This window comes from Dipodomys spectabilis, unplaced genomic scaffold (genome assembly GCF_019054845.1).
Source record: "Dipodomys spectabilis isolate Male_0828 unplaced genomic scaffold, ASM1905484v1 ptg000036l, whole genome shotgun sequence".
Taxonomy (NCBI): Eukaryota; Metazoa; Chordata; class Mammalia; order Rodentia; family Heteromyidae; genus Dipodomys; species Dipodomys spectabilis.
This window is the reverse complement of record NW_024870713.1, coordinates 1,881,060-1,894,715: the sequence shown is the minus strand read 5'-3', so window position 1 is coordinate 1,894,715 and position 13,656 is coordinate 1,881,060. Positions and strand designations below refer to the sequence as shown.

The window sequence follows — 13,656 nt, the reverse complement described above, 5'->3', positions numbered from 1 at the left end:
ACACGGTGTAATGGTGTTATTTTATTTATCATGTAACCTGCAATTATGTTTGAGTTTCTTTCATCACTATGAAGAGTATTTGAGAGGAGAAAAAAAGTTGACTTCTGTATATTTTTGCATCCTTTGTCTCTATCACAGTTTATGTTAAAGATTTATGAAAGCCAATTTTAGGTCCTTGCCACAAAGTAACATTAGAACTCTTAATTTTTACTAATCAGCTAAAGCACTATGACCAAGAAACGGATTGCTGTGATTGGGGCTGGAATTAGTGGACTAGGTGCCATCAAGTGCTGCTTAGATGAAGATTTGGAGCCCACCTGCTTTGAGAGAAATGATGATATTGGAGGCCTGTGGAAATTTCAAGTAAGTCTGGATTATTTAATTTAATTGTAGGTATATAATGCCTTAATATAGCTGTAACAATTCAGATGGTTTCCTTAAATGGAACCCATAGCAGTCATGATTTAAGAATGATGCTTGTGTACCACCTGATTTGAAAGAAAGGAAAAACATGATAGCAGAGTCCTGTGGAAATTTCAAGTAAGTCTAGATTTTCAAATAATTTTTTTAAACATACTGAGGATAATACATGCATTAAGTACATGAAATATACTCAGCTTACAGCTTGAAATTTGTTATATATTTACACATCTCTGCAACCTCTAAAGAATTTAAGAGTTTTCCTATTTGCAGAACTTTAGAAACTTTGTTTCCGTGTGTTTCTTCCTAGTCAGTAACCAGGATCCCTAAAGTAAGCACTTCTTTCATTTCTAACACTTCAATTATTCTTGCTGGCCCTTGGAATCACATATTTATCTTCACTTATGTATTTGAAATTCATTTACATTGAGCTTGTAATAGTAGTTTGTCTTTCACTTTCTGTTGATGTGTAATTTTTCCATATAAGAATATATACTGTAATTCATTCCTTCATTTTTCTGTTGATAACATTTGGGTTGTTTTTACCATGTGGCTTTATGTCTGATTTCTTTCCCATTCCAAATCAAACCCATTTATGTTATGAGAATTGCAGTAAAATACTTAAAATGTTTGTTACTTGAATGTACCACAATCAATCCATCCATTATTATGCTGATTGGCTTTCAGATTGTTGTCAGTTATCTAGCAACTATGGATAAAACTACTGTGAACATTCCTGTATATGTCTTTCACTAGATATTCACTAGTTTATCTTGAATACACTTCTAGGGGTAAAATTATGGCTCTATTGGCACATATTTTGCTTCAGTAGATACTGCCATTTTTATAAAACCAATGTATCCATTTCCATGTCGACCAATAATGTCTTTCCAAATACTTGGCATTGTTAAGATTTTTATTTTGGTCATTTTCTGTTGGATGAACTCATGTGTAGCCTTGTTTCGAATTTCATTTATGGATATAGATGACAAACATCTTTTGGTATGCTTACTGGCAATTTGGACGAGGTTTTATGGAAAACACTTGTTTGGGTCTTTTGACTCTTTAGTTTGGTAGTATCTCTTTTTTGTTTCATAAAGTTATTTTTACATTTATTATAAGTATCTTCTAGTATGTGAATGTCTTTTACTTATCATAGTGTAAATTTTTGACAGGCTATTAATTTTAATAGAGTCAAGTTTATAACTTCTTTATGATTTGTACTTGTAGTGGCATATTTAAGAGACTATCATTTATTCAAAGGTCCTGAAGCTACTATGTCATATTTTCATCTAGAATCTTTATTGATTTACTTTTAATGGTTAGGTCTTTTGAACCCATTTTAAATATCTTTTTTATATGGTAAGATTTGGAGATATAGATTTATGTATATAAAATTTTAAGTTATATATGTATTTAGATATGCAAGTGTTTTCCTAACTATTCCATCTGCTTTACTACCCAGACAATGCAGTCTTTTGGATTTTTTATTAACTGTATAAAATTATGTATTGCATGATAACATCTCCATGCATTCATTCTCTGCATGCTGATCATACTGACCCACCTCTATCATCCTTTCTTTTCCTCCTTTCTCCCACTTGTTCTCCTTTGACCCAGTAGTGCACTTTCGACTTTCATGTCCTTTTCTTTTGAATCTAGATTCTGCATATGAGAAGAAGCATGTTATTTTTATCTGTTTAGGTCTATTTCCCTTACCATTGCAATCTTCAATTCTATCCATTTTCTTGTTCCAATATTTTGACTTTTAATTTGTGCCAGTGTGAAAAACAATTTTGGTATCTTTATATCTCTTGCTAAATCCACTAATGCTTTGCATGGAGATTATTTTGGCTTAGACATTTCTATTCACATCACTTCTATGCCTCATAACATCTTTCCTTTTTCCTTTTCAATAATTTTGACCTTTATTTCTTTTTGTCTCTTAATGCATTAGCCAAGCTGTCTACAACGATGTTGCATGAAAGCAACAATATAACATATTCTTCTCTTATTCTCCAGCTCCCAAGTCAGAGACCCATGTGAGCTTTTACCAAGTGATCTCTCTAAATCATCTAATACTATCATTTACTCTTTCTGTTTATTCTAGTGAAATGCATTTCACTGATGAATATTAAAATGATAAGGCAAAATTTCATTCCTAGAGATACTCCTACCTGTTTGTTGTAAATATTCTTGCTGTATTAGTTTTACAGATTATGCTGACATTCATATCTTGCTAATATAGAAACTTCTGTTAATATTTTCACTACATTTATGATATTATACTATAGTTTTAGGAAGTTATGCTTTAAGTTTTCTTCCTTATCATGTCTATATGAGGTTTGATAACACATTCTCTATCTCAAGGTTATGAAATAATTAAGAAATGTCTCTTGCCCTTCTGTTTTCTTAAAGAATTCATGTAATTCATTATTCTTTTTCTTTACATGTCCTGATGAATTCAACCATGAAGTTATGTGAGCCTAGTTTTATTGTAAGACGGTTTTTAATGATAAATTCAACAGATACAAGGATGTAAAATTTTCTGGTTCTTTTCATGTCAGATTGGTTAAATATTATTTATCAAGGAATTTGTCTTTTTCTAAGATGACAGTCTTGGGGATTTTATTTATCAAATTCTCACAAAATCATTTTATTGTATATTTTGTAAAGATGTTCTATTTCTGTCCTCATTTTGATAGTTTATAGTTTCTCTTTCCCTCCTTTTTGGTCAATATTTCTGTCAACCTTATTAGTCACTTCAGTAAATGAAGTCAAGGTCATGTTTTTCTTCCACTGTACATTAAATTTGCATTTAATTGATTTTTATTTGCATCTATCTTTCTCTGCAGATTTGAAATCATTTCACTATTATCTAGGATCTGACTTTAGGCTTCAGATGATTTGCTTGCAACTTTTTATTTCTATCCAGCCTGAGCTTTTATGTTCACATTTTTCCTAATCATTCATTTGTTTATTCACAAGTTTAGTACATTACTTTTTCATCACTATTGAAAGTTTGTTCTACTACTCATGATATGTTCTTTGATCAAAAAACTATTTTACATATGTTCCTAATTTCTACACAATTGGGTCTTTTCTGATTATGTTTCTCCTATAAATTTCTCATTTCATTCCACTATTGTTGAAGAATATATTCTTATTTTAATGCTTGGAGTTCTTTTATACTTTGTGGATGTTCAAGCAGACGGCAAGTTCTGGAAGGTATATTATATATAACTCCAAAGTATATATATCACAAAGACAGTTCTAGTGTTCTACATTTCCTGTTGAGGAAGGAGAATTGCAAAGTCAAGACCAGCTACATAGTGAATCTCTGACTGAAACAACCAGTCAACCAGTCAGCCAACAAACAAACAAAAATGGATGTATAAAATTGTGGGGTATATTTGTGTTTGCCAGTTTCCTATGTGCTTACAAATATTTGCTCTGGTATTCTATCAGCTACTTAGATAAAATTAAAAATTTAACTATAAATGTGAGTTTTCTTAGCTCTTTTTTATTCTCTTAATACTATTTAAATTTTGAAATATCACTAGATATATTTCTTATTTTATTTTATTTTTTTTATTGTGAAAATACCATACAGAGGGGTTGCAATTACATGGGCAAGATAACGAGTACATTTTTTATCAAGCATTGTTGTCTCCTCCTTTGTTTCCCCTTCCCATTCCTTCCCACACCACGCCCCCCGTCCTCCCCACCCCCACCAAAGTTGTAAAGTTCGTTTTTGACATAACGACTTGTACATCTCATTGTTGCAATGGGTCCACCTATATCCCTATTTAAACAATTTGTTTTTTCCCTTCCCCTCCACAAATTATGCCAACATCAAATACAGTGAAAGCAGAGGTTATACCGTAAGGGAGGGACATACAAAGCAACAAAGAAATCATCTTATAAATATGTTAGAAACAATTGCATGAAAGAAAAAAAACATTTGAATACTAATCTTGGGGTTCATTTCCCTAACATCAACTTATCTGACCTTTTCTGCTTGACTCAGACATACAAAGGTTATTGCAAATAAGGGAAACCATGGGACCTATGTTTCTTTGGGCCTGGCTTACTTCACTTAATATAATTTTTTCCAAGTCTTTCCATTTCCTAACAAATGGGGAAATGTCATTCTTTCTAATGGAGGCATAGAATTCCATTGTGTATATATACCACATTTTCTTGATCCATTCATCTACTGAGGGGCATCTTGGTTGGTTCCATATCTTAGCTATGGTAAATAATACTGCAATAAATATAGTTGTGCTGGTAGCTTTAGTGTGGTCTTGTTTGTGATCATTTGGGTAAATGCCCAAAAGTGGGATTGCTGGGTCATAAGGGGAGCTCTATGTGGAGTCTTTTGAGGAACCTCCATACTGTTTTCCAAAGTGGTTGAACAAGTTTACACTCCCACCAACAATGTAGTAAGGTTCCCTTCTGTCCACATCTCCTCCAGCATCTGTTGTTATTAGAGTTCTTGATTTTTGCCATTCTAACTGGGATGAGGTGGTATCTCAATGTTGTTTTGATTTGCATTTCTTTTATGGCTAGAGAAGTTGAGCATTTCTTCATGTGTCTATTGGCCATCCTTCTTTCCTCTTCAGGGAAGTTTCTCTTTAAGTCTTTAGCCCACTTATTTATTGGGCAGTTGTTTCTTTGAAGATTTGTTGTTGGGGGATTTAATTTTTTGAGTTCCATGTATATTTTAGATATGAGACCCTTGTCCATTTTATGGCTAGTGACCTTCTCCCAATCTGTGGGCTTTCTATTGATCTTGCTAGCTATGTACTTTGCCATGCAGAAGCTCTGCAACTTCATGCAATCCCATTTGTCCAACCTTTCTTTGATTTGTTGTGTTTCTGGGTCTCTATTAAGAATATCTGGGCCTGTGCCAAGGAGCCCTGGAGTTTCTCCTACTCCATCCTGTAATGTTTTTAGAGTGTCTGCTTTGACTTCAAGGTCTTTGATCCATTTGGAGTTGATTCTGGTGCAAGGTGGTATATAAGGATCTAGCTTTAGTTTTCTACATGTAGTTAACCAATTTTGTCAGCACCATTTACTGAAGAAGCTGTCTTTCTTCCACTCTATTTTTTTTTTTTTTTTGCTCCCTTATCGAAGATTAGATGGCTATAGGTCTGTAGGTTCATTTCTGGGTTTTCAATTCTATTCCATTGGTCCTGAGGTCTATTTTTGTGCCAGTACCAAGCTGTTTTGATTTCTATGGCTTTATAGTAGAGTTTGAAATTTGGTATTGATATTCCTCCAGCAGTGTTCTTTCCGTTGAGGAGCGTTTTTGCTATTCGGGGTCTTTTATTGTTCCATATGAATTTTTGGGTTGCCTCTTCTATTTCCTTGAAGAATGAGGTTGGAATTTTGATAGGTATTGCATTGAATTTGTAGATAGCCTTGGGAAGTATTGCCATTTTCACGATATTGATCTTTCCAATACAGGAGCATGGGAGTTTTTGCCACTTTCTAAGTTCTGTTTTGATTTCCTTTTTCAGGTTTTTAAAGTTTTCATCATAGAGGTCCTTCACTTCTTTGGTTAATTCCTAGGTATTTTATTTTTTGTGGGGCTATTATGAATGGAGCTGCTTTCCTAATTTCAGCCACACTTTTCTCATTGCTGGCATATAGAAAAGCCATTGATTTTTGAGGGTTAATTTTGTGCCCTGCTACTTTGTCAATGTTTTGAATCAGCTTGAGTAATTTGGGAGTGGAGTCCGTGGGATTCTTTAAATGCAAGATCATGTCATCTTGAAAGAGGGAGAGTTTTAGGTGTATTTCAATTTAAGATTTAAATGCATTTCTGTAGAATTGACCTTTATGCCATACTGAGGAATATCTGATTATCTCTTATTTATTTTTTCAATGATATTTGATTTGTTTGTTATTTTTAACTCCTTTTTTATTGTAAAGATGTCCTACAGAGGGGTTACAATTACATGAGTAAAGCAATGAGTACATTTTTTGTTTATATGTATTTTATTATAAAAATACTGTACAGAGGGGTTACAGTTACATGAGTAGAGTAATGAGTACATTTCCTATCAAGCATTGTTACCTCCTCCTTTGTTTTTCCCCTGCCATCCCCTCTCTGTTCACCTTCCCTACTTCACACCCCCCCCCCCCCCGAAGTTGTAAAGTTCGTTTTTAACATGGAGTCTGGAACATTTCATTGTTACAATGAGTCATCCTGCATCCTTATTTAAGCATTTTGTTATTTCCCTTCCCCTCCCCAAATTAGAAAAATGTGTATACAAGATGCAGGGCACTGGAATCAAGTACAGTGAAAACACCGGCTATACTGTGGGCAAAGAACATACCAAAGAAACAAAAATATCACATAGTACATTAAATACGTTAAAAACAAATGAGAACATTTCTTGTCAAGAATTATTAACCCCTCCCTTGTTGCTCTCCCACTATCCCTTCCCTCTGCCACCTCCCTCCCTCCTCTCCCACCCCTGAGGTTGTAAAGTTCATTTCCAATATGCTGTCTTGTGGGTATCATTGTTGCAATGGGTCATCCCGTGTCTGTGTTTCAACATTTGGTATTCCTCTTCTGTTCCACAAATTAGACAAATGTATATACAAGATGCAGGGTACCAAAATAAAATACAGTGACAATGGTGGATATACCATAGTGGGAAAAACATACAAAGGAAACAAAAAAATCTCATAGTACATTAAAAACAACAACAAAGAAAGACCTCTTGTATCCATATCTTAAGTATCATCTTATATGTTCATAGATAGATAGATAGATAGATAGATAGAGATACATAGCTTTTGAGCTTTTCTGCTCATCTGATAAAAATACCCTAGACATATACTACTTACTGCAAATGAGGGAAACCATGGAACTTAGGTTTCTATGGGCCTGGCTTACTTCACTTAATATGATTTTTTTTCCAAGTCTTTCCATTTCCTAACAAATGGCGTGGTGTCATTCTTTCTGATGGAAGCATAGAATTCCATTTTATATATATATATATATATATATATATATATATATATATATATATATATATATATATATATATACCATATTTTCTTGATCCATTCATCTACTGAGGGGCATCTGGGTTGGTTCCATATCTTAGCTATGGTGAATAAAGCTGAAATAAACATAGTTGTGCTGGTAGCTTTAGTATAGCCTTGTTTGTGATCATTATGGTAAATGCCCTGAAGTGTAATTGCTGGGTCACAGGGTCTATGTGTAGTCTTTTGAAGAACCTCCATGTTTTCCAAAATGGTTGAACAAGAGTTCAGTAGGGTTCCCTTTTGGCCGCATCCCCTCCAGCATCTGTTGTTATTAGATTTCTTGATTATAGCCATTCTAACTGGGGTGAGGGGGAATCTCAATGTTGTTTTGATTTACATTTCTTTTATGTACAGAAAAGTTGAGCATTTCTTCATGTGTCTATTGGCCTTCTTATTTCTTCTTCAGAGAAGTCTCTCTTTAAGTCTTTAGCTCACTTATTAATGTGATGGTTGTTTCTTTAATGATTTGTTTTTGGAGGATTTAATTTTTTGAGTTCTAAGTATATTTTAGATATGAGACTTTTTTCTGTTGTATAGCTAGTGAACATCTTTGCCCAGTCCATGGGCTTTCTATTGATCTTGCTAGCTATGTCCTTTCTCATGCAGAAGCTCTGAATTTTAATACAATCCCATTTGTCCAACCAGTCTTTGATTTATTGTATTTTTGGGTCTTTATTACGAAATTTCGGCCTGTGGCCAAGGAGCCCTGGAGTTTCTCCTATTCCTTCCTGTAAAGATTTCAGAGTATCTGCTTTGACTTCGAGGTCTTTGGTCCATTTGGAGTTGATTCTTGTGCAGGGTGATAGATAAGGATCGAATTTTACTTTTCTATATGGTGCCATCACCATCTACTAAAGAGGCTGTCTTTCCTCCATTCTACTTTTTTAAGCTCCCCTATTGAAATTTAGGTGGCTGAAGTTCTCTGTGTTCATTTCTGGGTCTTCAGTTCTATTCCATTTGTCCTCAGGTCTGTTCTTGTGCCAGTATCAAGATATTTTGATTACTATAGCTTTGTAGTAGAGTTTGAAGTCTGGTATTGATATTCCTCCAGCACTGTTCTTTCTGCGAAGGATTGTTTTTGCTCTTCAGGGTCTTTATTGTTCCATATGAATTTTTGGATTGCTACTTCTATTTCATTGAAAAAGGAGGTTGGGATATTGATGGGTATCACATTGAATTTGTAGATAGTCTTTGGCAGTATCGCCGTTTTCACGATGTTAATCCTCAGAATCCAGAAGCTTGGGAGTTTTTTTCACTTCCTTAGTTCTACTTTAATTTCCTTTTTCAGGTTTTTAAAGTTTTTGTCATAGAGGTCCTCACTTCTTTAGTTAATTTCTAGGTATTTTATTTTATTTTTTATTTATTTATTTATTTATTTTATTTTATTTTATTTTATTTTTTATGGGGCTGTTACAAAAGGAGTTACTTTCCTGATTTCAGCTGCAATCTTCTCGTTATAGGCATACAGAAAAGCCATTGATTTATGAGCGTTAATTTTATACCCTGCTACTTTGCCAAAATTTTGAATCAGCTCGAATAACTTGGTAGTTGAATCCATACAGTTCTTTAAATACATAATCATGTCATCTTCAAAGAGGGAGAGTTTTACTCCTTATTTGGAGCCCATTTATGCTTGTATCTTTTCTTATTGCTATAGCTTGGCATTCTAATACTCAATTGAAGAGGAGCAGAGAGAGTAGACATCCTTGTATCCTTCCTGAGTTTAGAGAAAACAGCTTTAACTTTTCATCATTAAATATAATGCTGGCTGTAGGTTTGTCATACACAGTTTTTATTATATTGAGGAACATTCCATGGATTCCTAGTTTTTCCAGAGCTTTAAAGGGGTGTTGGGTCTTGTCAAATGCTTTTTCTGCATCTATTGAGATAACCATGTGGTTCTTATCCTTGCCCTTATTGATGTGATGAATTACATTAATTAATTTGCATATATTGAACCACCTTTGCATCCCTGAAATGAATCTGTTTAATCATGGTGTATAATTTTTTTGATGACTTGTTGAAGTCGATTGGCCAGAATTTCCTTGAGAAGTTTTGCACCGAGTCCATCAAAGAAAAGGACCTATAGTTCTCTTTCTTTGATGAGTCTCTGTCTGGTTTTGGGATGAGGGATATGGTGGGTTCATAGAAAGAGTTTGGTAATGAACTTTCACTTTCCATTTCATTGAAGAGTTGAAAGAGTATTGTTGTGAGTTCTGCTTTGAAGACCTTGTAGAATTCAGCAATAAACCAATCTGTCTTGGGCTTTTCTTGGAAGGGAGGTCTCTTATTTCCCTTTCTATTTTGATGCTTAATATGGGTCTGTAAGTTGGTTTAAATCATCTTGGTTTAGTTTGGGCATATCAATATTTTCTAGAAATTCCATTTCATCCAGATTCTCAAATTTATTAGCATAAGGTTATATTAGTATTCTCTTATAGTGTTCTGAATCTTGTTGTTTCTGTGGTGATGTTTCCATTCTCATCTCTGAGTTTGTTTATTTGGGTGTGTTCTCTTCATTTTCTAATAAGATTTCCAAGGGTCTGTCAATTTTGTTAATTTTTTCAAAGAATCAACGCTTTGTTTTGTTGATTCTTTCTATGTTCTTTTGGACTCTGATTTAAATCTGATTCAATATAAATTATTGTTTCCATCTACTGGATTGGGGTTTAGTTTGTTGCTCGTTTTCAAGGAGATTCAGGTGCTTTTTTTAAATTGTTGGTTTGAGATCTCTCCAATTTGTTGATGTAGAGCTATACATTTCTCTCTGAATACTGCCTTTGCTGTGTCCCAGAGGAGCTGGTATTTTGTATGTTCATTTTTGGTAAATACCATGAGCATTTGAATTTCCTTTTTAACTCTTCCATGACCCACTGTTGGTTCAACAGTGTGTTTTTCAGCCTCCATGTGTTACAGGATTTTCTTTTTAAATTAAAAAAACTGTTTTTATTGTAAAAATATTGAACAGAAGGGTTACAGTTACATGAGCAAGGTAATGAGTACATTTCCTATCAAGCATTGTTACCTCCTTTGTTTTTCCTCTACCCTGTCTTCCTTCCCACCTCCACAACTACAATCCCCCTTCCCTCCCCACCCCACCTAAATTGTAAAGTTCATTTTTCAACATAGTGTCTTGTACATTTTATTGTTACAATGGGTCAATTGTATCATTATTTAAATATTTTGTTTTTTCCCTTTCCCTCCCCAAGCTAGAGAATTGTATATACAAGATGCAGTGCACAGACACCAAATACAGTGAAAACAGGGGTTATACCTTGGGGGAGGAACATACAAAAAAACAAATCACATGGCACATTATAAATACATTAGAAACAATAGCAAGAAATAAAAAAACTTCTTGTATCCCTATCTTGAGGTTCATTTCGCTTAACATCATCTTATCTGGTCATATACACATAACTTTTTTTTTTCTCTGCTTGTCCCAGACATATACTAGTTATTGCAAATAAGGGAAACCATAAGACCTATTGGGCCTGGCTTACTTCACTTAACATAATTTTTTCCAAGACTTTCCATTTCCTAACAAATGGGGCGATGTGATTCTTTCTGATGGAGTCAATGAATTCCATTATATACATATATATATGAAAATGTGGTGTGTATATATATATATATACACACCACATTTTCATGATCCATTCATCTACTGAGGGGCATTTGGGATAGGTCAATATCTTAGCTATGGTAAATAATGTTACAGTATTTTCTTTTTTTCTTTTTTTGGGGTCTGGTCTTGGGGCCTGAACTCTGGGCCTGGGCGCTGTCCCTCAGCTCTTCAGCTCAAGGCTAGCACTCTACCACTTGAGCCACAGTGCCACTTCTGGCTTTTTTTTTTTTTGCTTATGTGGTGCTGAGGAATCGAACCCAGGGCCTCATGCATGCAAGGCAAGCGCTCTACCACTGAGCCACCTTCCATGTTACAGGATTTTCTTTGGTTGTTTTTGGTGTTGAATTCTAATTTCATTGCCTTGTGGTCTGAGAGAATGAAGGGCATAATTTCTATGATTTTGAATTTGAACAAATTTTCTTTGTGACCTAAAACGTGGTCAATTTTGGAGAGTGTTCCATGTATTGATGAGAAGAACATGTATTCTGATGCTGTTGGGTGAAATATTTGGTAGATGTTTGTTAAGTCTAGTTGATCTATGCAGTTGTGTAGATCTGAGGTTTCTCTGTTGAGTTTTGCCGGGTTGATCTATCCAGTGGGAATAGTGGCATGTTAAATTCCCCAATAATTAATGTCTTTAGATCTATGTGTAATTTTAGGGAAAGTGTTATTTATTGGATAAATTTGGGTGGTACAGTATTTGGTGAATAAATGTTTAGAATTGTTATATCCTCCTGTAGGAGAGATCCCTTTATTAGTTTGCAATGTCCTTCTTTATCTCTTCCCACTAATTTGACATCTATTTTTGGGGGGTGGTCCGGTCGTGGGGCCTGAACTCTGGGCCTGGGCTCTGTCCCTCAGCTCTTCAGCTCAAGGCTAGCACTCTACCATTTGAGCCACAGCACCACTTCTGGCTTTTTTTCTTTTTGCTTATGTGGTGCTGAGGAATTGAACCCAGGGCTTCACGCATGCAAAGCAAGCGCTCTACCACTGAGCTACCTTCCCAGTCCCTTGAAATCTATTTTATCTGATATTACAATTGCAACTCCCACCTGTTTATGTGGGCCATTTGTTGGTAGATTTTGCTCCAGCCCTTCGCTTTCAGAATATGTTTGTCTTTGTGAGCCAGGTGTGTCTCTTGAAGGCAGAAGATGGAAGGATCTTGCTTTTTGATCCAACTAGACAATTTATGTCGCTTAATTGGAGAGTTAAATCCATTAGCATTGAGGGTTAGGATTGAGAGGTGTTTGGTAGTATCTGCCATGTTATCCACCCTCTTGTGGGCTGTGACTACTGGGTTCTTACTATGCTTATATGATTCTTTGTTTGCAGGCCGTTTTCTGCCTTCATTGTGCTCTTGTTGGTTTTCTATGTGTAAGACTCTTTAAGTATCTTTTGTAGGACTAGTTTGGTGGAGATATATTGTTTCAATATTTCTTTCCTGTGGAAGATTTCTATTTGTCCCTTCATTGTGAAGGAGAGTTAAGCTTGGTACAGTATTCTTGGTTGATAGCTGTTTGTCTTTAGCACATGGCATACATTATTCCAGGCTCTTCTTGCTTTTATGGTCTCTGGTGAGAAATCTGTAGTTATTCTGATTGGTTTTCTTTATAGGTGATTGACCTTTTCTCTCTGACACCATTAAGGATCCTTTCCTTGGTCTCTATTGATCCTGTGTGGATTACAATGGGACAGTGGAGTGTCCTGTTCTGGTCTGGTCTATTTGGGGTTCTAAAGAATTCTTGTATCTGAATGGACCTATCTTTTTGTATGTTTCAGAAGTTCTCTGCTAGGAGTCTGTTAAATAAATTTCCTAGATCTTTAGCTTCTGTCTCTAGGCCCTCCTCTATACCCATTAGCCTTAAATTATGCCTTCTGAAGGTATCTTCTATCTGTTGAATGGATCTCTCATATTTCCTGGATTTGTCTTGAATACTTGGCTGTTCTTTCTCTATAATGTCTAGATTGTCTTTAATCCCAGTGTTTCAATCTTCTACATGGCCTAACCTATTGTCAAGGCTTTCTACTTTGTTTTTTATTTCCTTTCCTTCTAATTGGACAGATTTGATGGCTTCAAATTCTTTGTTGGAGCTTTGTTTTAGACCAAGTATGGACTTCTTTCCTTCCTTGATTTCGTTTTCAGTGTTCACTCTCAACTCCCTTAATTAAGTAGTTATATTTCCCTTGGACTCCCTTTCCTTCTGTTTGAATTCATTCAACTTTCTGTTTGTGGCCTACATGGATTCCTCCAGCTTTCTGATTGTGTATTCCATGAATCCCTGTATTAATATTTGGTTATTCTCATCATGCTCACACAATCCCTCTATTAATCTTTGATTAGCTTCATCTTGCTCATGTAATTCCTCTATTAATCTTTGGTTATCATCACCATGCTTATGCATTTCCTCTATTAATATTTGGTTAGCTTCATCATGGTCATCCATTTCCCACTCATGCTCACACAGAGCCCTTTTCAGGCTTTCAGTTTTCACCATGTTTACCAATAGTTTTTGTAGAGCATTTTGAGGACTCTCCTCTGG

At 35.0% G+C, this 13,656-nt stretch overlaps 1 protein-coding gene across 1 annotated transcript in view; it reads left to right on the top strand.

The window, feature by feature from the left end:
- The first annotated feature begins 228 nt into the window (after positions 1 to 228).
- LOC122106082 (flavin-containing monooxygenase 5-like) overlaps positions 229 to 13,656 on the top strand; it is a 36,038-nt gene continuing 22,610 nt past the window's right edge. Inside the window, exon 1 of the mRNA XM_042677357.1 lies at positions 229 to 363. Coding sequence (XP_042533291.1) covers positions 229 to 363 — 135 coding nt within the window. The remainder of the gene's footprint in view (positions 364 to 13,656) is intronic.